The 26,435-nt window shown below is 33.0% G+C and overlaps 1 protein-coding gene across 2 annotated transcripts in view; it reads right to left on the bottom strand.

The window, feature by feature from the left end:
* Positions 1-2,711, bottom strand: part of klar (klarsicht) — a 609,907-nt gene extending 607,196 nt beyond the window's left edge. The window contains exon 1 of one of the 2 annotated variants that reach the window (XM_075304373.1): positions 2,104-2,711. In XM_075304373.1, coding sequence (XP_075160488.1) covers positions 2,104-2,574 — 471 coding nt within the window. In that variant the 5' untranslated portion in view covers positions 2,575-2,711. The remainder of the gene's footprint in view (positions 1-2,103) is intronic. The other variant, XM_075304374.1, reaches the window with a different exon arrangement.
* Between the last annotated feature and the right edge of the window lie 23,724 nt (positions 2,712-26,435).

Below are 26,435 nucleotides of genomic sequence, written 5' to 3'. Positions count from 1 at the left end.
ATATATTTGGTTCATCGTGTAAGTATGTGGTCTTTAACAACTATGCAAAAATTGGTCCACATCGGTCAATAATTATATATAGCCCCCATATAAACCGATCCCCAGATTTGACCTCCGGAGCCAATTGGAATCGGTTGGAATTTGGTAAAGGGTGATACGGTCAAAATTTGATCAAGGGAAAACGTTTATTTAAAAAATCAAATTAAATTTCTTTTTCAAGTTCAATTAGTGTAAAATTCAGGAAAAATATTCACTTAGGCTTTCGCTTTTCCAAATCCGAATTGCCGGAGCTCACGCTTGACACCTGCCATCAGATTTTGTACAGCCACCTTGTCCCACCTTCTTCGCCGCAGAAAGCCAGTTTGCCTTGAACTGCTGCTCGTCTTTAGCAGTTTTTTTTTTGTCTTCTTTAGGTTCCGCTTGACAATAGCCCAGTATTTCTCAATTGGGCGGAGCCCTGGCGTGTTGGGAGGGTTCTTGTCCTTGGGAACCACCTGCACGTTGTTGGCGGCGTACCACTCCATGGCCTTTTACCGTAATGGCAAGATGCCAAATCCGGCCAAAACAGTACGGAACAACCGTGTTTCTTCAGGAAAGGCAGCAGACGTTTATTCAAACACTCTTTCACGTAAATTTCTTGGTTCACAGTCCCGGAAGCTATGAAAATGCTGCTTTTCAAGCCACAGGTACAGATGGCTTGCCAAACCAGATATTTCTGTGCGAACTTTGACAGTTTTATGTGCTTGAAATATCTGCTACCTTTCCCCTTCCTTTTGCCGTATAAAACTCCTGTCCCTGAAGCTGCTTGTAGTCGCTTTGACGTAGGTTTCGTCGTCCATTACCACGCAGTCACGTCAGCATCGTCGTGTACAGCCTCCGGGATCGCCCTTTGGCCGTCATATTTTGTTTATCATCGCGATTTGGAGTCACTACCATCTTGTAAGTCGATAGTCGGCTCGCTTTTTGGCTCGATGCACGGTTGTAGACGATACACCCAGCTTATTTGCGGCATCTCGGAGAGAGAGGTTAGGGTTTCGCTTGAAACTACCGGCAACTCTCTTTGTCGTCTCAGCGGCTTCCGGTTTTCGATTTCCCCCCGATCCAGACTTTCTGGCTGTCGACAAACGTTCCCCAAACACCTTAGTTACATTTGTAACGGTTGATTTGGCAACTTTTAGCGATTTTGCTAGCTTTGCGTGCGAGTAGCTCGGATTTTCGCGATGCGCGAGTAAAATTTTGATACGCTGCTCTTCTTGCTTGGACGGCATTTTGACAAATGAAGAGTGAATTCCAAAATCAAATAGGAGCAACATTCTACACACACACTTTCAAAATGAAGGGTGTTCAGGTTTTTTTAAATGCAAAATTGAAAGAAATACGTCAAGTTTATATTGACCAAATTTTGACCGTATCACCCTTTATGATTTAGTTTTATCGGTCCATTTGGTAAGGCCTCTATATAGACCGATTTCACTTATTGAGGGTATAGAAGGCGTACTGATCATGAAAATTGCTTGAAACTGAAAGCAAATTTTCCAGATTTTACTTCTCGTAATCATTTAATAATTAATTTTTTTTTTACTCGTAATCATTTAAATAATTCGAATGAAAATCTACAGATTTTAGATTTCAAATCAAGGCGTTATTTCATCATTTTCTTGCACACATACAAGAGAGATGTTAACGATTCCTCTAAAACTCAAACAAAAAATGGTTCTTATAAATTCAGAATCTGAGTCTTCATAGGTAAAATCTTTACATTTATTTGTGGGAAGCATACTGGTTGAACTGATCTGCATGGGAAAATATCTGTCATCAAACCCCCTGAAATTTTCGAAAGAAACTATTATATTTGATTCATGGTGGTGGGGGGTATTTAAGATTCGGCCCGGCCGAACTTACTACTGTATATATTTGTTTTTACATTTATCCAATACTGAAAAATTCGTATACACGGTCATATGCAATGGAACTCTTTTAAAAATGTTTGTAATAACCGATCATTTTCCAATCAATGACAAGGATTTTTTTTCTGTTGTGTTGTGCTATTGGAAAAATTACAATTCAGCGTAACAGGGGAAAAACAAACTCAGATAAACTTACCTTCAGACTATTATAAGGCCTTTCCTCCTTCAATTTGGCATTAATACCATCACGACTTTCCTGCTGCTCATCTGGTGGCAATGAAGTCATCGATACTGAGGTTTTTATATTAGATAACGATGACGATGAATCATGACCATGCATCATGTGACCAAGACATTTTGAAGATTTATTGCGTTTCTTTTTGGTTTTCTGTGACAACGATGAAGACGCTGAAGCCGAGCCCAGATGCAATAAAATTGATTTATTTTCGGACTGAGGTTTCTGGGGAGTTACAAATTGATGCGTTGTTGTCGCAGCATAGCCCACCGAGGAGGAGGAGGAGGACATTGTTACCGCCACGGAATCCACAGGACCATCTGCAACATATGTGTTTCCATTTGAGGCTATATCATTAGCTAAAATTGAAGCAGTTGATGGAGTTTGAAGTTGTAATCGTATTATTAAATTGATTGGATGACGAAGAGGCATTTGTAGAATTTCCTATTACTTCTTCGGACATCATGGCCGCTTGATCAGTCTCTTGGTTGCTCATATTATTATTTGAAGCTTCTGCAGCAGCAGCAGGAGCAGCTTTGGTGGGTATAACCCGGGGCTGTTCTTCTAGTGTTGCTGCTTCTATGGGTGGTGGGGAGGAAAGTGCCGGGGTCTGTATATGCTTCTGTTCTTCAACAGAAGGATGTGCAGGTTGCGGAGGTATTTCATTGGCTGTTGTTGCTGTTGTCGGTTCAGCCATTGGCAAATTGACGTTTAACGTTTCGTTGTTGTTGTTGTTGTTGTTGTTGCTATTGACAGGGATATCCATGTTAATAATTAATTTGTGGCATGCAGCAATACTTCTGCCTTATAGAGTTGCCATATCTATTTAACCCAACCACTTCTGAAAAGAAAAACAAAAATGCAAACAAAACACACACACATAAATTTTTATTGTTTTAACGCAAGTAAAGTGAAATGTATGGTGGATGATTCAATGGTCTCTAAGCTTATAGTCAATGTTGAATTTTTAATTAGAAAAATTAAATAAAGGAGACATTGCGCTAGAGTCGAAGTGTTGCTTATACGTATGTGCTAAGAAACCACCAACGAACACCTTGCAATAATGCAAGCGTAAAAAATTTATATACTTGGCTATCATTCTAAGGTTGAACTAAAATCTCAGAGGCGTCGGCGATAATTTATTTGTAAGTTGAGGAAACAAATTATTTAATAATGTACCATGTAATTTATTCGGATTGAAACTAAAAACATTTGTGGTGTAAATCAAAGGAAAGAACTTGCCACAGTTTATATACAAATAGAAAAAGTATGTTTTTCAAAATGTTCTGTTGTAGAAAAACATGTACTTTGAACTAAAATGTGTAACACAATATTTTCACACTGCAAAAAACAAGCATGCTCGGATCCAAAAATTTCGTCTTTACACTAATGATTTTGGTATTGATTTCGAGTCAAAGAATCGGAGAATTGAATTAAAAATACACTCAAAAAAACAATGAAACCATCAGAAAGGAAAACGCAGATGTCACGCCCAATTTCACAAAAATAAGCACGAAAATTTTATTAGATATAATTAGTTTTCGTCACTTGTTAAAGAAAAAATCGTCATTTGAAGGAAAAAATTAGAGTTCAAAATTGCAAAATACAAATTTTAATAAATTCTGTGAGAACAAATGTCGCGAGGCTTGTTTTTGGACCCACATGAATTCATGTGTGTGAAGATAAATTCGAATTTAAAATTGCGGCAGAGGGCCTTAGCCGAGACACAAACCAGCACCTTCAATGTAATTTTAAATACGAATTTAATTTTTTAAATTTGAATTTAATTTTACAAATATATCATTTTTTTGAAAACGCTACGAATTTTTAAATGGAATTTGATAAAATTTGTTAAAGACGGCCCTGAGTATCCTTAATTTGAACAAATTTCATCGCAAAAATAACTTAGAAACCGGCAAAATTAAAATTTTGTTTAACAAAAGAGGGACCATTGTGCGAAAACCGTTCGGGGTTCCAAAACGAAACTACCACCATTGGATAGGGATTATTGCGTACTATTCAAATTCGAAATAATTTCATAAGAAAAGTACTTCAGAAAGCGAAAATTGAAAAATATTTTCCGAGTGAATTTACATCACTGTGCGAAAACCGTTCGGGGTACCAAAACGAGACTACCACCATTGGATAGGGGTTAGTGCGTACTATTCAAATTCGAATTAATTTCATTAGAAAAGTATTTCACAAAGCGGGATATTGAAAAATATTTTCCGACTTAATTTACATCAACGGGACCACTATGTGAAAACCGTTCGGGGTTCCAAAATGAAACTACCACCATTGGATAGGGGTTAGTGCGTACTATTCAAATTCGAAATAATTTCATTAGAAAAGTATTTCACAAAGCGGAAAATTGAAAAATATTTTCCGACTTAATTTACATCAACGGGACCACTGTGCGAAAACCGTTCGGGGTTCCAAAATGAAACTACCACCATTGGATAGGGGTTAGTGCGTACTATTCAAATTCGAAATAATTTCATTAGAAAAGTATTTCAGAAAGCGGAAAATTGGAAAATATTTTTTTGGGTGAATTTAGACAAATGAGGCCACTGTGCGAAAACCGTTCGGGGTTCCAAAATGAAACTACCACCATTGGATAGGGGTTAGTGCGTACTATTCAAATTCGAAATAATTTCATTAGAAAAGTATTTCAGAAAGCGGAAAATTGGAAAATATTTTTTGGGTGAATTTACACAAATGAGGCCACTGTGCGAAAACCGTTCGGGGTTCCAAAACGAGACTACCACCATTGGATAGGGGTTAGTGCGTACTATTTCAATTCGAAATAATTTCATTAGAAAAGTATTTCAGAAATCAATCAATGAACCTAGTCTCTATACCGCACGCGGCTTAGTTTTGGCACAGTGGGCTCCGTTGTAAAAATTTGTTGAAAGGGCATTTTCAAATTTTTTTTCACAAATACTTTTCTAATGAAGACTTTTGTGATTATGAAAGCTGAGCTCAAGCCCTTTCCAATGAGCCTAGTCTCTATATCGCACGCGGCTTCGTTTTGGCACAGTGGGCCCGTTGTAAAAATTTGTTGAAAACGCATTTTCAAATTTTCGCTTTTCTAATGAAGACTTTTGTGATTATGAAAGCTGAGTTCAAGCCCTTTCCAATGAGCCTAGTCTCTATATCGCACGCGGCTTAGTTTTGGCACAGTGGGCCCGTTGTAAAAATTTGTTGAAAATTTTGTTTTCAAATTTGCGCTTTTCGCAAATACTTTTCTAATTAAGACTTTCGTGGGTATGAAAGCTGAGCTCAAGCCCTTTCCAATGAACCTAGTCTCTATACAGCACGCGGCTTAGTTTTGGCACAGTGGACTCCGTTGTAAAAATTTGTTGAAAAAGCATTTTCAAATTTCCGCTTTTCACAAATACTTTTCTAATGAAGACTTTCGTTGGTATGAAAGCTGAGCTCAAGCCCTTCCAATGAGACTACTCTCTATATCGCACGCGGCTTAGTTTTGGCACAGTGGGCCCGTTGTAAAAATTTGTTGAAAAAGCATTTTCAAATTTTCGCTTTTCACAAATACTTTTCTAATGAAGACTTTTGTGATTATGAAAGCTGAGCTCAAGCCCTTTCCAATGAGCGTAGTCTCTATAGCGCACGCGGCTTAGTTTTGGCACAGTGGGCCCGTAAAAATTTTTTGAAAATTTTGTTTTCAAATTTGCGCTTTTCGCAAATACTTTTCTAATTAAGACTTTCGTGGGTATGAAAGCTGAGCTCAAGCCCTTTCCAATGAACCTTGTCTCTATACAGCACGCGGCTTAGTTTTGGCACAGTGGACTCCGTTGTAAAAATTTGTTGAAAAAGCATTTTCAAATTTCCGCTTTTCACAAATACTTTTCTAATGAAGACTTTCGTGGGTATGAAAGCTGAGCTCAAGCCCTTTCCAATGAACCTTGTCTCTATACAGCACGCGGCTTAGTTTTGGCACAGTGGACTCCGTTGTAAAAAATTTGTTGAAAAAGCATTTTCAAATTTCCGCTTTTCACAAATACTTTTCTAATGAAGACTTTCGTTGGTATGAAAGCTGAGCTCAAGCCCTTTCCAATGAGCCTACTCTCTCTATCGCACGCGGCTTAGTTTTTAAATAATAAGCCAAATACTAAAAATCCAAATTCGAATTTGAAATCCTAAATTCGAATTTGAAAAATATTTTTGGTGCTGTGTCTCGGCTAAGTTTTTGCTGCAAATTTCAAATTCGAATTTATCTTCACACACATGGATGAAATATACATCTGTTAGAGGCTCCTCAAGCCAAATCTGTCCGTTTATATGGGGGCTACGTAAAAAGTTGACCGATATGGCCCATTTGCAATACCATCCGACCTACATCAATAACAACTACTTGTGCCAAGTTTCAAGGCGATAGCTTGTTTCGTTCGGAAGTTAGCGTGATTTCAACAGACGGACGGAAGGGACGGACATGCTTAGGTCGACTCAGAATTTCACCATGATCCAGAATATATATACTTTATGGGGTCTTAGAGCAATATTTCGATGTGTTACAAACGGAATGACAAAGTTAATATACCCCGCCCGCATCCTATGGTGGAGGGTATAAAAATTAAGAATATGTGGTCTAGATACATTTCAATTTAATTGAAACCAATGACTGAAACATTAAAATCGATTTTTGATAATCAAAATTCAAAAAATATTACAAAATCTATAATCGATTCTGATAGGTAAAATTAAAAATTGGTTGAAAATCTAAAATCGATTTTGCGATTATTTTTAGGTTAATAATCGATTTCGACTTTTGTAGATTTTCATGCTAAAATTCGAATAATCGATTAATCGATTTTCGATTTATAGATCTGAAATATGTGGTCTAGGTACATTTCAATTTAATTGAAACCAATGACTGAAACATTAAAATCGATTTTGATAATCAAAATTAAAAAAAATATTTCAAAATCTATAATCGATTTCTGATAGGTAAAATTAAAAATTGGTTGAAAATCTAAAATCGATTTTGCGATTATTTTTAGGTTAATAATCGATTTCGACTTTTGTAGATTTTCATGCTAAAAATTTCGAATAATCGATTAATCGATTTTCGATTTATAGATCCTAGTTCGCCTGTAGCTAGCCTAGAGGTAGGACATTTTTGTGGTCTTAGCGTATTGTACTAGTGAAGTGTGAGAGTTTTTACTTTCAGCCTTCTCTGTGACCAGGGCACAAGGTTATGGCATTACACCTACTGCTACCATAGGCATCCTCGGTTGTGACACTACAACTGGTTCTCTCCGCTTGGTGAGGTAAGGGTGACGAGTGTTTTTGCGGCGCTGGTTGTGTCCAACAACCGCGCACGCTACCATCGTCTACGCCGCCGCCCGCAACAGTTCCGGCCGTTTCAGCGACAACGCCGTCAAACGAATTTCTGCCGCCACCAACAACGCTGTCAACTGCCGACACTCCAATAGCAACGCCGCCGCAACCCCCCTACAAAAACGCCGTCAACCGCTTTTGAATGCCGCCAAACCGCTTTTGACTGCCGTCAACCGCTTTTTCACGCCGCCAACCACTTTTGACACCCGCCACCCGCTTTTGACCACAGTCAACTTTCGTCGCTGTCCCGAAGACGCCAAAACGTGTTGCCCGTTCCCACCCGTCGAATATAGTGCTTGTATAGATGTGATATAGTGTGTGTGTAGCATATTGTGAAGGAAATAAAATTTATAACGTCTGGTAGAAAAGAAGACCGATGTTCTTTTGTTGTTCGTCGATAAATTGTCTGTATCGACCCTGGCCCCAGAACTACCCCAGCGTCCCAGTGAAACACTTCATTACAGTAAATAAATTCTAAACTATTTTGTGGGTGACACGAATTTAGGAAATTTTATATTTTATTTGTGTATAATTTTCCACTTTTTTTGTTGACGTATATAAAAAATTTTTTATTGTAGTCATTTTTTTATTTTAACAATTATTGTTGATATTTTTTCTATGAACTTTGTGAAAGTGAACTAGGGAGAATATTTTCCACGTCACTGTCCACAACACTACCATTGCATGGTTGGCTATTTATTTTGAAAAGAAAAACCCTTGGAAATTATTCGCTAACAGCACCATAAACATTCGTTAAAGTTTAATGGTAAGGTTTTATAGTTGTTGTTGGTCTCACTATTGTTGTTTTCTTTTTTTTTTTTTTTTTGTTTACTGATACTGTCTATCGTAAGAGAGAAACTCAAGCGTACATTAAGTTCTTAAATTACACCTCAAGTATAGGGAGAAGCATGGCGAAACTTTAACAACAAATCCAAAGTACTAAGCAAACCAAAAAACAAACTAAGTGGCCGAACCAAAGACCGACCACCACAAACGTCCTAAATACTTAAGACGCAAGTAAGCACTTTATGACACAGGTCTTAGATGTGGTTTTTGGCGGGATTTTAGGTCTTTAGTTTGCAATGTGTTAAAGGTACTGTGGAAATGGGGTCCTCCTTCATTTGGCTGGGGAGGGGTCTGGGGGATTGATATTTGCAATGAATTAACAACAGCAAAATCAAGACAAAAAAATCGTTTAAAATAAACACCCACATTGATTGGAAATCCCCCAAAACGAATAACCCCTTTTGTTTTTGTCCCTCAAAACTCTCATAGAACAGAAATAAGAAACCACCAAACTCGAATTGGTTAAATCTCCCATGATATGGCCAAGGGGTGTCTTAAGAAATTTTTGTTTGGTTGAATATATTGCAAGGGGGATAACAAATTACAGACTCCGAGAGCTATGTCTACATCAACTCCAAAACACTTCCAACACATGAGAATTATATTGAATTTAATGCAAATTTACCTTGAGGCTGCTGGTTTTAACTCTGAGGCTACAAAAAAGAAAAGATTTCTTTGTGATATGGACAAGACGGCGACATTACCAAAATAACTATAGCAACCACCAACCAAGTAATGTTCACATCAACCCGAAACAAAACCTAAATTCATTGAGTATGAATTTTATTGTTCTTTAGCTACGAGTAGAGGTACAGTGAATGTATTACGTACATGGTAATGAAATTACTCATATATGTGAAAAACACAGTGATTTTCATCAAACTGAACCAGGCTCCCCACCTCATATTTTTGTGTTATGGCGGGCACTAAATCTAAAGAAAAATTTTCTCAAAATTTTCCATGGAAATTTTTTTTTTCAAAATTTTATTTCTATAGAAAATTTTATAAAAATTTTATTTATTTAGAAATTTTGTCAACATGTTATTCCTATAGAAAACTTTGTCAAAATTTTACTTCTATAGAAAATTTTGTCAAAATTTTATTTCTATAGAAAATTTTGTCAAAATATAATTTCTATAGCAAATTTTGTCAAAATTTAGGTTCTATAAAAAAAATTTAGAAAAATTTTGTAAAAATTTTATTTTTATAGAAATTTTTGTAAAGTTTCTAATTATATAGAAAATGTTCTCAAAATTTTATTTCTATAGAAAAGTTTGTCAAAGTTTTATTTCTATAGAAAATTTTGTCAAAGTTTAATTTCTATAGAAAATTTTCTCAAAATTTTATTTCTATAGAAAATTTTCTCAAAATTTTATTTCTATAGAAAATTTTCTCAAAATTTTATTTCTATAGAAAATTTTGGCAAAATTTTATTTCTATAGCAAATTTTGGCAAAATTTTATTTCTATAGAAAATTTTATCAAAATTTTATTTATTTAGAAATTTTGTCAACATGTTATTCCTATAGAATTTTTTCTCAAAATTTTATTTCTATAGAAAATTTTGTCAAAATATAATTTCCATAGAAAATTTTGTCAAAATTTAGTTTCTATAGAAAAGTTTCTCAAAATTTTATTTCTATAGAAAATTTTGTCAAAATTTTATTTCTATAGAAAAATTTAGAAAAATTTAGAAAAATTTTGTAAAAATTTTATTTCTATAGAAAATGTTCTCAAAATTTTATTTCTATAGAAAATTTTGTCAAAGTTTTATTTCTATAGAAAATTTTCTCAAAATTTTATTTCTATAGAAAATTTTCTCAAAATATTATTTCTAAAGAAAATTTTGGCACAATTTTAGTTTTATAGAAAATTTTGGCAAAAGTTTATTTCTATAGCAAATTTTGGCAAAATTTTATTTCTATAGAAAATTTTATCAAAATTTTATTTATTTAGAAATTTTAATTCTATAGCAAATTTTCTGAAAATTTTGTATCTATAGAATTTTTTGTTTTTGTATACACTGAAAAAATCATGCTCGTTTCCAAAGATTTTGTCTTTTCTCAAAATTTTATTTCTATAGAAAATTTTCTCAAAATTTTATTTCTATAGAAAATTTTGTTAAAATTTTATTTCTATAGAAAATTTTGTAAAAATCTTGTCAAAATTTTATTTCTATAGAAAATTTCTGATTCTATACAAAATGTTCTCAAAATTTTATTTCTGTAAAAATTTTGTCAAAATTTTATTTCTATAGAAAATTTTCTCCAAATTTTATTTCTATAGAAAATTTTGGCACAATTTTATTTCTATAGAAAGTTTTAGCAAAATTTTATTTCTATAGCAAATTTTGGCAAAATTTTATATCTATAGAAAATTTTGTCAAAATTTTATTTCTATAGAAAATTTTATCAAAATTTTATTTATTTAGGAAATTTTGTTAATATTTTATTTCTATATAAATGTTTGTCAACATTTTATTTCTATAGAAAATTTTGTCAAAATGTTATTTCTATAGTAAAATTTCTGAAAATTTTATTTCTATAGAAAATTTTCTCTCAAGATTTTATTTATTTAGGAAAATTTTTCAACATTTTATTTCTATAGAAAATTTTCTCAAAATTTTATTTCTATAGAAAATTTTATTTCTATAGAAAATTTTCTCAACATTTTAATTCTATAGCAAATTTTCTGAAAATTTTATTTCTATAGAAAATTTTGTCAATCTATTAATTCCAAACAAAATTTTGTGAAAATTTTATTTCCATAGAATTTTTTTTTGTATACACTGAAAAAATCATGCTCGTTTCCAAAGATTTTGGCTTTTCTCAAAATTTTATTTCTATAGAAAATTTTCTCAAAATTTTATTTATATAGAAAATTTTGTTAAAATTTTATTTCTATAGAAAATTTTGTTAAAATTTTATTTCTATAGAAAATTTTGTAAAAATCTTGTCAAAATTTTATTTCTATAGAAAATTTCGTCAAATTTCTGATTCTATACAAAATGTTCTCAAAATTTTATTTCTGTAAAAATTTTGTCAAAATTTTATTTCTATAGAAAATTTTCTCAAAATTTTATTTCTATAGAAAATTGTGGCACAATTTTATTTCTATAGAAAATTTTGGCAAAATTTGCTATAGAAATAAAATTTTGCCAAAATTTTCTATAGAAATAAAATTTTGAGAAAATTTTCTAAAAAATTTTATTTCTGTAAAAATTTTATCAAAATTTTATTTCTATAGAAAATTTTCTCAAAATTTTATTTCTATAGAAAACTTTGGCACAATTTTATTTCTATAGAAAATTTTGGCAAAATTTTATTTCTATAGCAAATTTTGGCAAAATTTTATTTCTATAGAAAATTTTGTCAAAATTTTATTTCTATGGAAGATTTTATCAAAATTTTATTTATTTATGAAATTTTGTTAATATTTTTTTTCTATATAAATGTTTGTCAAAATTTTATTTCTGTAGAAAATTTTGTCAAAATGTTATTTCTATAGTAAAATTTCTGAAAATTTTATTTCTATAGAAAATTTTCTCTCAAGATTTTTTTTATTACGGAAAATTTTTCAACATTTTATTTCTATAGAAAATTTTCTCAAAATTTTATTTCTATAGAAAATTTTCTCAAAATTTTATTTCTATAGAAAATTTTATTTCTATAGAAAATTTTCTCAGCATTTTAATTCTATATCAAATTTTCTGAAAATTTTATTTCTATAGGAAATTTTGTCAATCTTTTAATTCCAAACAAAATTTTGTGAAAATTTTATTTCCATAGATTTTTTTTTGTATACACTGAAAAAAGCATGCTCATTTCCGAAGATTTTGTCTTTTCTCAAAATTTTATTTCTATAGAAAATTTTCTCAAAATTTTATTTCTATAGAAAATTTTCTCAAAATTTTATTTCTATAGAAAATATTCTCAAAATTTTATTTCTATAGAAAATTTTATATCTATAGAAAATTTTGTCAAAATTTCATTTCTATCGAAAATTTTGTTAAATTTTTTTCTATAGAAATATTTGTAAAAATTTTATTTCCATAGAAAATTTGGTAAAAATTTTCTCAAAATTTTATTTCTACACACAAAATTTTGTCAAAATTTTATTTCTATAGAAAATTCTGTCCAAATTTTATTTCTATAGAAAATTTTGTCAAAATTTTATTTCTATAGAAAATTTTGTCAAAATTTTATTTCTATAAACAATTTTGATAAAGTTTTGTTTCTAATAAAAATTTTGTCAAAATTTTATTTCTATAGAAAATTTTGTAAAAATTTTATTCCTATAGAAATTTTATTTCTATAGACTCCCATAAAGCTATATCAATAACTGGACCGATATATTCCACTCTCGAAGTTGATGTGCTTGCAGTCGAGAAAAGAATCTGTGCCAAATTTCAGCACAATTGCGTCATTATTGAAGCCTGTAGGGTGATTACAATAGACAGATAGACGGACACAGTTATATCATCTTACGGTGGATCACACTGGGCAAATAAAATTTCAATTAACCCGTTGTACACACAGAGAAGAAATATTATTACCTCAAACCTGGTACATATTTGCCGCAAACCTGTTGTTATCTCGTCAAACATGAAACGCTTACCGAAATCTGAGAAAATAACATGGTTTCGACAAACATGTTATATCCTCCCCATTCAACATTAACATATTTCTTATGTGGGTGCAGCAGTGTTACATAGATATTTAAACCGATAATGTTCAGCCTTTGGAAAAGTATCCTAAAATCACACGTTATGAACAATTAAATGATTGACGAAAGCTATGATCCCAAATGAAACCACTGTATGTTCATTTGGTGTCTTTATAGTTTTTTTTATCACAAAAATCACAAAAATGATGGTATAAATTAAAAAAATAAAATAAAAGTCAATAAAAAAAGTAATTGATCCAATTAAAAAATTAATTGATACTATTAATTTTTATGAGTGATTTTTGTTTCAATTAAATTTTTAATATTTTTTTTTTTTAAATTCAATTAAAATTTTAATTGGAAAAATGTTCTTGAATTTTTTTTCTGTGTAGTATGTTTACTGTGGTGCGATATCGTACCTAAGTCAAATTTATTTGAAGCTATAAAAAATGGGATAAAACTTTGCTAAAATTGTAAAATATTACCTTAATGGATTTATTCTTAACCCTCTAATGCCCAATCCCGCCTTTAGGGGGGCTTCTTTTAATAAGGAAGCTTTTAGTAAAACACACCTTAAGACAACAAAAATGGGTAAAATAAAAAGAAAACTTAGTTGAAACTGTTCAAGAGGCTTTGTATGCTACAAATACTGAATTTTACCGTATGGCAAAAAAATTGGGGCATTAGAGGGTTAATACACAGAAAAAAATACACCAAAATATTTCTAATTAAAAAGTTAATTGAAATTGAAAAAATTTTCAATTAATAAATTGATTGATACAATTAACTTTTTAATTAAGATAGAAGCATTAAGTTAATTAAGTCAGTGATTGAAAATTCTTAAATTTTTAATTAAAAAATTAATTGATACAGTTAACTTTGTAATCAAACTCGGAAGACTAAGGCAGTTAAAAAAATTTGTTTAATTGTTAAATAAAAATTTATTTCAAACCATCAATTTTTTTAATCAAACGAAAAACACAAAGTCAGATAAAAAATTAAAAAATTAATTGATACAATTAACTTTCTAATCAAACTCGGAAGACTAAGGCAGTTAAAAAAATTTGTTTAATTGTTAAATAAAATTTTTTTTTTCAAACCATCAATTTTTTTAATCAAACGAAAAACAAAAAGTCAGATAAGAATGTAATTGAAAACAGTTACGTTTATAATTCAAAAAATTAATTGAGTTTTGCAATCATAATCAATTAAATTTTTAATTGAATCAATTAAAAATTAATTGAAATTTTCAAATCAAGTGATTTTTTAATCAAATTTTTGTTTATGTCCAATTGAAACTGTGATTGATACTATCATTTTCGTGATTGAAGACATTTTAATTAAAAAAATAATTTAATCAATTAATCTCGTGATTGAATCAGAATTTTTGTTTTGTGTGTAAGCAAACATACAATACACTGAAAAAAATATTTACGTGATATTAAAGATTACACAACCTAAATTTTAGGATGCGAAATTTACAAAATATTAAGGACAAATTTCTTTAAAATAATGAAATTTTAATAAAAATAAAGTTTATAATCTTTGCTTCAAACATTTGTTGTATTAAATTTAGGACACAAATTTTGTAAATTTGCGTCCCTCCGGTAAAGATCATTGTCTTTGAACTAAGGCTATTTTTCCTTAAAGTAAAGATACACATTTCTGATTTAAAGAAATTGTACTTAAATCAATTTAAATATTGGCTAAGACTTATTTTGAGTATTTAGCGTCTTTGGTTTAAAGTTTTTTTTTTTTTTTTTTTTTTGGAATTAAGAAAACATTTTTTTTACTTTGAGGTATCCATTATAATTTAGATTTTTAAACTGGCATTTGTTTGTACGTGAGTACCTTTATTAATAAACCATGAAAAGAGAATGAAAATTTGATAAATGAGATCTGTATCCGAATTTTAATTTTATTGGTCCTAGATTTAAGGCCAGATAGGTCGCTAAAAAATTTCCTTATTCTAAAAACGCCGCATCTTTGGCTCGGAAGCAATACCAAAATCCTTAAGGGAAGGTCAAAATCTCTGGATACAAGTAAACTTTTTTTTTTTTTTTTTGAGTATAGTGTGATTTGTTGTCCCACTAAAATGTGAAAGAGAACATGGAGTTTAAGGAGCAACTTCAGAAGAAGTTCATACGGTAAGAAGGGAATAGAACAAAATAACCAATTTTTTGGTATTTGCCAAGATTATTGTTAGTGTTGTCAACCCAATTGTATTAAGCAATGAACAGTGGAAAAACCGCAATTACATATGGCCGATAGTATGACCTGGATGACTATTGTGGTATAATAAAGCCAGTAATCCACAATGGTTAGTATGCCCGCCTTGCATAGACAAGGTCATGGGTTCGATTCCTGCTTCGACCGAACACCAAAAAGTTTTTCAGCGGTGGATTATCCCACCTCAGTAATGCTGGTGACATTTCTGGACTCAAAAAAAAAGTGAACTCTCTATTTCACTAAAGCCAATTTAACTTTATCTTAGTTCATGGAATTATTATATTTGGAGAAAGTTGCCTTTACTTCAATAATAATTTTTTGTTTACGTTAGTTAAATTAACTAAAACCGAGGAAAAAAATATACTCAAATGAAGCATAAAGATTAACTAAATTCGTGTATTCCACCAAATAGTTCAGAATTTCTTTAAATTTGTAAATTTTGCCAAAAAGGCGTCCATCATGAACTTCGTATGTCAAGTGAACAAGTGAAAAAACTTAGTTATGTCTAATAAATTTTCTTGAATTTGTCGAAAAATATTTACTTATTTTTATGACATCGGCGTAATGCCAACGATTGTAATACTGTTTAGTTAAAATTTTCTACAAATATTCAAAATTTTCTAAAATTAACCGAAAGTTATCTTCCTGGTGGGTTCACTGTTTTTTCAGTGTGAGTGTTTCAAAGCTTCTCTGAGTGCTTTCACTGCAATGTGGAATGCCATTCGGACTCGGCTATAAAAAGGAGGTACCTTGTCATTGACCTTAACATGGAATCGGGCAGCACTTAGTGATAAGAGAGAGCAGTTCACCACTCTGGTATCACAATGGACTGAATAGTCTAAGTGAGCCTGATACATCGGACTGCCACCTAACCTAACCTAAAATAAGAGCTTCCAAAAAAAAAAATCCGTTTGGATCCCTAAAGTATGATCTGAAATAGCGAAAATTTGCTTCACCTCCAATAAATTTTACATGGGCTTGCTTTAGAAGTTATGCCTTGGAAGTCCATTTGGAAGAAACTGAAAAACATTTTTTTCCTCTAATTCTTTTCTCGTCAATATCATTTTTTTGCTTTTCATTTAAACGCTCAAATAACACCATCTATGTCTTATTCAAATATCCAAAATGCGCTTAATACCTCCAGACAAAAAGACCTTCACATATATGTAATAAAAATGGCGTTTTTGTAACCTTTTTTACTCTCCATTTTTTGTGTTTCTGTTCATTTTAATGGATTTGTTTGCTGTTGATTGTGTCGCTAACGCCACTTTGCTGCTGGCTGTGACCAGTAAGGGGGAATGCATTTTATTCTGTTTACGGTTCCATGTAGCCATCAACGAATGTGACATGTCTACAAGTTTCAAACATAGCTCCGAACAGATACATGGGGTATATGATGCATGATGCATATGGCCAAAAGATTGGTTGTCCCTCAATCCAGCGGTGGCAAAATTCATATTTTCGTCAACGGACATGGAATGAAAGAAAATCAACAAACTTACAGAACTCCACCATTGATGTTAAGAAGTATGAGCTATACATCTAATTTTATTGAATTGAATTGAATTGAATTGCATTGAATTGAATTTCATTGAATTTAATTTGATCTTTAATTTAAATTTAAATTTAAATTTAAAATTAAAGTTAAAATGTAAATTTAATTAATTTAAGTAAAGTAATTAAATAAATTTATTGAATGAATGTGCCGTGAATTTTGCGTGAATCTATATAGTTTTGTGTCACGCTCGCATCTCTGTTAGGAGCCGACAAATTGTGTGAGTCTATCCGTCGTCTATCTACTTCGATTGCGATATGCGGTTTCCATGCATTTAATTCATCGTAAAGTTTTATTGTGCTGACAAAGGATTAAATTTGGTTTTTATTATTCCATTCGACAAGCTATGCAAATTGTTTTATTTTTTTTTCATTCGGTTTAGCTGTGACTCATAAGTGAATACGGAGAGAAGGGTGATAGTCTTAACTTGCTACAAATAACACAAATTGTGATGCATGTTTTTTTTTAATATTTCGATTTGTAAATTTCAATTAATTTATATTTTTCACTTGACATTCCGCTCCTCTCAAATAACAAAAACTTGTTTGGCCATTTGAAATAAGAACAATAGCAATAATATTTGGCTTGCGGATCCTCTAAGAGAAGCACATTTCATCCGATCCGGCTGAAATTTGGTATATGGTGTTAACATATGGTCTCTAACAACCATACAAAAATTGGTCCACATCGGTCCATAATTATATATAGCCCCTTAGGGAGCTACCGTGGTGCAATGGTTAGCATGTCCGCCTTGCATACACAAGGTCGTGGGTTCGATTCCTGGCCATTCAGGGTTCGATTCCTGGCCACCTCAGTAATGCTGGTGACATTTCTGAGGGTTTCAGAACTTCTCTAAGTGGTTTCACTGCAATGTGGAACGCCGTTCGGACTCGGCTATAAAAAGGAGGTCCCTTGTCATTGAGCTTAACATGGAATCGGGCAGCACTCAGTGATAAGAGAGAAGTTCACCAATGTGGTATCACAATGGACTGAATAGTCTAAGTGAGCCTGATACATTGGGCTGCCACCTAACCTAACCCACACACAAAAAAAAAAATTCTGATTCAATCACGAAATTAATTGATCCAATTAATTTTTTAATTGAAATGTCTTCAATTACAGAAATGATAGTATCAATTAAAAAATTAATTGACAGTCAATTAAAAAATTAATTGATCCAATTAAATATTTAATTGATACTATTAATTTGTGTGATTGATTTTTATTTCAATTAAAAAATTTGTTGAATCAATTAAATTTTTAATTGAATATTTTTTAAAACTCAATTAAGATTTTAATTGGAAAAATCTTCGTGAAATTTTTTTCTGTACATATAAACTGATCCCCAGATTTGACCTCCGGAGCCTCTAAGAGAAGCTAATTTCATCCGACCCGCTTGAAATTTGTTACCTGTTGTTGGTATACGGTCTCTAACAACCATGCAAAAATTGGTCCACATCGGTTCATTATTATATATAGCCCCCATATAAACCGATCCCCAGATTTGGCTTGCGGAGCCTCTTGAAGGAGCAACATTCATTCGATACGGTTGAAATTTTAAACATGGTGTGGGTATATAGTTTCTAACAACTATGCAAAAAATTGGTCCACATCGGTTCATTATTATATATAGCCCCCATATAAACCGATCCCCAGATTTGAGCTCCGGAGCCTCTAAGAGAAGCAAATTTAATCCGATATGGTTGAAATTTGTTACCTGGTGTTGGTATATAGTCTCTAACAACCATGCAAAAATTGGTCTATATCGGTCCATAATTATATACAGCCCACATATAACCCGATCCCCAGATTTGGCTTGCGGAGCCTCTAAGAGAAGCAAATTTCATTCGATCCGGTTGAAATTTGTTACCTGGTGTTGGTATATAGTCTCTAACAACTATGCAAAAATTGGTCCACATCGGTTCATTATTATATATAGGCCCCATATAAACCGATCCCCAGATTTGACCTACGGAGCCTCTAAGAGAAGCAAATTTCATCCGATCCGGTTGAAATTTTAAACATGGCGTGGGTATATAGTTTCTAACAACTATGCAAAAATTGGTCCACGTCGGTTCATTATTATATATAGCCCCCATATAAACCGATCCCCAAATTTGGCTTGCGGAGCCTCTTGAAGGAGCAAAATTCATTCGATCCGGTTGAAATTTTAAACATGGTGTTGGTATATAGTCTCTAACAACCATGCAAAAATTGGTCCACATCGGTTCATTATTATATATAGCCCCCATATAAACCGATCCCCAGATTTGACCTCCGGAGCCTCTAAGAGAAGCAAATTTCATCCGATCCGGTTGAAATTTGGTACATGGTGTTGGTATATAGTCTCTAACAACCATGCAAAAATTGGTCCATATCGGTTCATTATTATATATAGCCCCCATATAAACCGATCCCCAGATTTGACCTCCGGAGCCGCTAAGAGAAGCACATTTCATCCGATCCGGCTGAAATTTGGTACATGGTGTTAGTATATGGTCTCTAACAACCATGCAAAAATTAGTCCACATCGGTTCATTATTATATATAGCCCCCATATAAACCGATCTCCAGATTTGGCTTGCGGAGCCTCTTGAAGGAGCAAAATTCATTCGATCCGGTTGAAATTTTAAACATGGTGTTGGTATGTAGTCTCTAACAACCATGTAAAAATTGGTCCACATCGGTCCATAATTATATATAGCCCCCCATATAAACCGATCCCCAGATTTGGCTTGCGGAGCCTCTAAGAGAAGCAAATTTCATCCGATCTGGTGGAAATTTGGTACATTTCGCTAGTGTATGGCCGATAACAACAACCAAAATTGGTCCGTATCGATCTATATTATATATAGCTCCAAAATAAACTGAAAAGAAAAATCACGATTGCCACACGAGCCAAAAAAAAATCTACCAAAACTTTTTATTGCCATAGAAAATCTGGTCAAAATTTTATATTTCTATAGAAAATTTTGTCAAAATTTTGTATTTCTATAGAAAATTTTGTCAAAATTTTGTATTTCTATAGAAAATTTTGTCAACATTTTATTTCCATAGAAATAAAAAAATATATAATTTTTATACAAAATTTTGCCAACAATTTATTTCATTCGTTTTGTTTGTTATAGTTGGTTTCTCTTCAATTATTATTGTTGTTTTTGATTTCAGCTTAAAACCATGCATTGACTAAACTACAAGTGTAGCTTAACCAACAGAGGAAAAGTATGCTTGTCAAATTTATGTGGGCCAAGCCCTATAGACTGCAAGATGGTTGGATGTACAGCTGTTTCGGAATTACCACATTCCTCATCAGCATCCTCTACTTGCAACAAAACTATCAACCAATTATTAGAATAAATTCGGGTAATTCACTCAACCCAAAGTGAACTACACTTGAACATTTCGAAAAAAGGTTTGATAGTCGGCTAAATTTTATTTCTATAGAAAATTTTGTTATTATAAATGTTATTTCTATAGAAAATTTATGAGGCATTTCATAGTTGGAGATTATTATTTTGCAAAGTCTTCCAAAACATCAAGAATTCTACCAGTCTACCAAACAGTAAAAAATCTGCCATTTTAGGTAGACTCGTGTTCATAATTGTATATAGCCCCCATATATTTCAATTCTGACTCTATGATTACCGCAGAAAAGTTCATATCGGTTCGTAATTATTTCTTCCCTATATATACCGGTCAAGAACTGAATATATACGTATTTAATTGACCTTTCTTTTGTCTACTATATATCCCGCATGGACTAACTTACAATTTAGAAGATAATGTTAAGAAGTTTTAAGATGCCTTGCCATTGGCAGCAACCCAAGTAATTTAATTGTGGATGACCGTCTTTAGTAGAAGTTTCTATGCAATCCATGGTGGAGGGTACATAAGATTCGGTCTGGCCGAACTTACGGTCATATATACTTGTTTTCAATTCAAATGAAGCATTTTTCATATCAGTTGGTTTCATTTGATTTGAAAAAGGTTTCATTTGAAATGAAAATGCTACATATCAGTGTTTTATATAGAACAATGAGAAAAAAAATCATTTTAATTTTCATATTCATTTAATTGAAACCAACTCCTCGAAATTTAATATTAAGGAGATTGGCCCGGTTCATTAATTATATAATTTTTTGCATGCTACTAGGAGATACATGTGCCCACGGAAAGCATTATGATAATAAAGGTAAATTGGTCGTAAGTGTAGTATTATTCAACTTGCAAACTTGATTATTTAGTAAAACACCGAGCATACACACAAAAAAAATTTCACGAACATTTTTCCAATTAAAATTTTAATTGAGTTTTAAAAAATATTCAATTAAAAATTTAATTGATTCAACAAATTTTTTAATTGAAACAAAAATCAATCACAAAAACAATAGTATTAATTAATTTTTTAATTGGATCAATTAACTTTTTAATTGACCTTCAATTAATTTTTTAATTGATACTATCATTTCTGTGATTGAAGACATTTCAATTAAAAATTAATTGGATCAATTAATTTCGTGATTGAATCAGAAATAATTTTTTTTTGTGTGTATCCGTAATGGTATTTGGGAATAATTTGTCTTCAATCACGAAATTAATTGATCCAACTAATTTTTAATAGAAATCCTTCAATCGCGGAAATGATAGTATCAATCTCGTACGTCAATTAAACAAGTAATAAAAAATAAAATAAACAAGTATATACGGCCGTAAGTTCGGCCAGGCCGAAGCTTATGTACCCTCCATCATGGATTGCGTAGAAACTTCTTCTAAACACTGCCATCCACAATCGAATTACTTAAGTTGCGGTAACGCTTGCCGATGGCAAGGTATCTTAAAACCTCCTAACACCATCTTCTAAATTGTATGTAAGTCCATACGTGGTATATATTAAATCAAAAAAGATCGATCCAATACGTATATAATTCAGTTTGATAAAGTAGACATAAAATTTTGACAAAATTTTCTACAGAAATAAAATTTTAACAAAATTTTCTATAGAAATAAAATTTTCACAAAATTTTCTATAGAAATAAAAATTTTGACAAAATTTTCTATAAAAAGAAAATTTTGACAAAAATTTCTACAGAAATAAAATTTTCTATAGAAATAAAATTTTCACAAAATTTTCTATACAAATAAAAATTTTCACAAAATTTTCTATAGAAAGAAAATTTAGATAAAAATTTCTACACCAATAAAATTGTAACAAAATTTTCTATAGAAATAAACTTTTGACAAAATTTTCTATAGAAATAAAATCTTGGTAGATTATTTTTGGCTCGAGCGGCAACCATGATTATGAACCGAATAAAATTTGAACAAAATTTTCTATAGAAATAAAATTTTGACAAAATTTTCCATAGAAATAACATTTTGACGATGATGAACATTTCATTATGAACCAAATAAAATTTTGACAAAATTTTCTATAGAAATAAAATTTTGACAAAATTTTCTATAGAAATAAAATTTTGGTAGATTATTTTTGGTTCTAGTGGCAACCATGATTATGAACCGATATGGACCAATTTTTGTGTGATTGGACCAATTGTTGTATGGTTGTTAGCGACCATATACTAACACCACGTTCCTAATTTGAACCGGATCGGATGAATTTTGCTCCTCCAAGAGGCTCCGGAGGTCAAATCTGGAGAACGTTTTATATGGGGGCTATATATAATTATGGACCGATATGGACCAATTCTGGCACGGTTGTTAAAGATCATATACTAACACCATGTTCAAAATTACAACCGGATTGGATGAAATTTGCTTCTCTTGGAGACTTCGCAAGCCAAATCTGGGGATCGGCTTATATGGGGGCTATATATAATTATGAACCGATGTGGACCAATTTTTGCATGGTTATTAGAGACCATATAACAATATCATGTACCAAATTTCAGGCGGATCGGATGAAATTTGCTTCTCTTTGAGGCTCCGCAAGCCAAATCTGGGGATCGGTTTATATGGGGGCTATATATAATTATGGACCGATGTGGACCAATTTTTGCACGATTGTTAGAGACCATATACCAACACCATGTACCAAATTTCAGCTGGATCGGATGAAATATGCTTCTCTTAGAGGCTCCACAAGCCAAATCTGGGGATCGGTTTATATGGGGGCTATATATAATTATGGACCGATGTGGACAAATTTTTGCATGATTGTTAGAGACCATCTACCAACACCATGTACCAAATTTCAGCCGGATCGGATGAAATATGCTTCTCTTAGAGGCTCCACAAGCCAAATCTGGGGATCGGTTTATATGGGGGCTATATATAATTATGGACCGATGTGGACCAATTTTTGCATGGTTGTTAGAGACCATATACCAGCACCATATACCAAATTTCAGCCCGATCGGATGAAATATGCTTCTGTTAGAGGCTCCACAAGCCAAATCTGAGGGTCCCTTTATATGGGGGCTATACGTAAAAGTGGACCGATATGGCCCATTTTCAATACCATCCGTCCTACATCGATAACAACTACTTGTGCCAAGTTTCAAGTCGATAGCTTGTTTCGTTCGGAAGTTAGCGTGATTTCAACAGACGGACGGACGGACGGACGGACATGCTTAGATCGACTCAGAATTTCACCACGACCCAGAATATATATACTTTATGGGGTCTTAGAGCAATATTTCGATGTGTTACAAACGGAATGACAAAGTTAATATACCCCCATCCTATGATGGAGGGTATAAAAATTAATTGATGCCATTAATTTTTGTGATTGATTTTTTTATGTTAAATAAAAAATGTGGTATTGAATCGATTAAATGTTTAATTGAGCATGTTTTTAAAATTCAATTAAAATTTTAATTGGAAAAATGTTGGTGATATTTTCCATTGTGTATTACAGTATAATTGAATGTAATTAAAACGTAGCACAAACATTTTAAAATTATGTCCTTTAGTGTCACAAAAAAAGTGACACTAAAATAACATCTTGAAAAAAGATGCGATTTTCATGTCCCCCGAATGCAAAAGTCAAACAGGCTGAAATCCGTAGATTTTGTTGGCCATTGTGCGGTAGAAATTAAGCGAAGAAGCTCCTTTTTAAGCCACTGTTGGAATGTACGATAACATTCGGCATTTATGTTGACACCACGAATACGAGCGGTGATGAAACCAATGGGGTCCACACTAAAACCATCGGCGGCGCTGGAGTTCTGCTGGCCAATCGAAGGTGTAAATTTTCAGCTGACTTCCCGATTATTTAGTTTGTTCACAAACTGCTCAATCTGGAATGGCTTCTTTCATTGGAGAAAACCAAAATCGGTATCTTACCACTTTCGTGCAAGCGAAGCAACTCCTTGGCTCTTTCCACTCTAAATTTAGTGTATCGGTGAGCTCTTGGAATTTTTGCAAATTCAATGTCTTTGGTCCAAGCTCATTTTTCAATATGCGTTGCATCCGGTCTCACGAGAACAGGTTGGCTGATAAGTTCACGGTCTAACAAAGAAAAACACATTTTTTTTGTCAAAATTCGTTTTTATTATTCAACATAGTTCCCTTCAAGAGCGATACAACGATTATAACGACCTTCCAATTTTTTGATACCATTTTGGTAGTACTCCTTCGGTTTTGCCTCAAAATAGGCCTCAGTTTCGGCGATGGGTCTCTTCATTGCAGCCAAATTTTTTCCCTGCGAGCATCCTTTTGAGATCTGAGAACAAGAAAAGGTCGCTGGGGGCCAGATCTGGAGAATACGGTGGGTGGGGAAGCAATTCGAAGCCCAATTCATGAATTTTTGCCATCGTTCTAAATGACTTGTGGCATGGTGCGTTGTCTTGGTGGAACAACACTTTTTTCTTCTTCATATGGGGCCGTTTTGCCGCGATTTCGACCTTCAAACGCTCCAATAACGCCATATAATAGTCACAGTTGGTGGTTTTTCCCTTCTCAAGATAATCGATAAAAATTATTCCTTGCGCATCCCAAAAAACAGAGGACATTACTTTACCAGCGGATTTTTGAGTCTTTCCACGCTTTGGAGACGATTCACCGGTCGCTGTCCACTCAGCCGACTGTCGATTGGACTCAGTAGTGTAGTGATGGAGCCATGTTTCATCCATTGTCACATATCGACGGAAAAACTCGGGTGTATTCCGAGTTAACAGCTGCAAACACCGCTCAGAATCATCAACACGTTGTTGTTTTTGGTCAAATGTGAGCTCGCGCGGCACCAATTTTGCACAGAGCTTCCGCATATCCAAATATGGATGAATGATATGACCAACACGTTCCTTTGATATCTTTAAGGCCTCTGCTATCTCGATCTACTTCATTTTACGGTCATTCAAAATCATTTTGTGGATTTTTTTGATGTTTTCGTCGGTAACCACCTCTTTCGGACGTCCACTGCGTTCACCGTTCTCCGTGCTCATTTAACCACGCTTGAATTTTGGGGCAGAGTCCGGAAACTCATTATCAAGCCAAGTTTTTGCTTCCACCGTATTTTTTCCCTTCAGAAAACAGTATTTTATCAAAACACGAAATTCTTTATTTTCCATTTTTTCACAATAACAAAAGTTGCTTCACAAAAGACGCTCTATCTCACAAACTAATTGACTTACAGACGTCAAATTTTGACACGAATCATTTGAAGGTTGGTACTATATAAAAAAAAAATATGCATTTAATACTAGCGACACCATCTATGTGTCAGACCGGGGACTTATTAGCCAACCTGTTATGTTCAGCTCACAAGCAAGTTTTCTACGAATGCGGCGCTGATTTAAATAAAATTATGGCCATTACTTTTCGTTTCATTTCTGATGCTGTTCACTTTTTGGACACGATGAAATACTGCCCGTAAAGGGTGATACGGTCAAAATTTGGTCAATATAAACTTGACGTATTTCTTTCAATTTTGCATTTAAAAAACCTGAACACCCCTCATTTTGAAGGTGTGTGTGTGTAGAATGTTGCTCCTATTTTGATTTTGGAATTCACTCTTCAGTGGTCAAAATGCCGTCCAAGCAAGAAGAGCAGCGTATCAAAATTTTGCTCGCGAATCGCAAAAATCCGAGCTACTCGCACGCAAAGCTGGCAAAATCGCTAAAAGTTGCCAAATCAACCGTTACAAATGTAATTAAAGTGTTTGGGGAACGTTTGTCGACAGCCAGGAAGTGGGATCGGGGGGAAATCGAAAACCGGAAGCCGCTGAGACGACAAAGAGAGTTGCCGGTAGTTTCAAGCGAAACCCTAACCTCTCTCTCCGAGATGCCGCAAATAAGCTGGGTGTATCGTCTACAACCGTGCATCGAGCCAAAAAACGATCCGGACTATCGACTTACAAGAAGGTAGTGACTCCAAATCGCGATGATAAACAAAATACGACGGCCAAAGCTACGTCAAAGCCGACTACAAGCAGCTTCCGGGACAGGAGTTTTATACGGCAAAAGGAAGGGGAAAGGTAGCAGATATTTTCAAGCACATAAAACTGTCAAAGTTCGCAAAGAAATATCTGGTTTGGCAAGCCATCTGTACCTGTGGCTTGAAAAGCAGCATTTTCATAGCTTCCGGGACTGTCAACCAAGAATTTTACGTGAAAGAGTGTTTGAATAAACGTCTGCTGCCTTTCCTGAAGAAACACGGTTGTTACGTACTGTTTTGGC

The sequence above is a fragment of the Haematobia irritans genome, chromosome 4, assembly GCF_050003625.1.
Source record: "Haematobia irritans isolate KBUSLIRL chromosome 4, ASM5000362v1, whole genome shotgun sequence".
NCBI classification, from domain to species: domain Eukaryota; kingdom Metazoa; phylum Arthropoda; class Insecta; order Diptera; family Muscidae; genus Haematobia; species Haematobia irritans.
The sequence above is the reverse complement of the archived record's forward strand: the minus strand, read 5'-3'. Positions and strand labels throughout refer to the sequence as shown.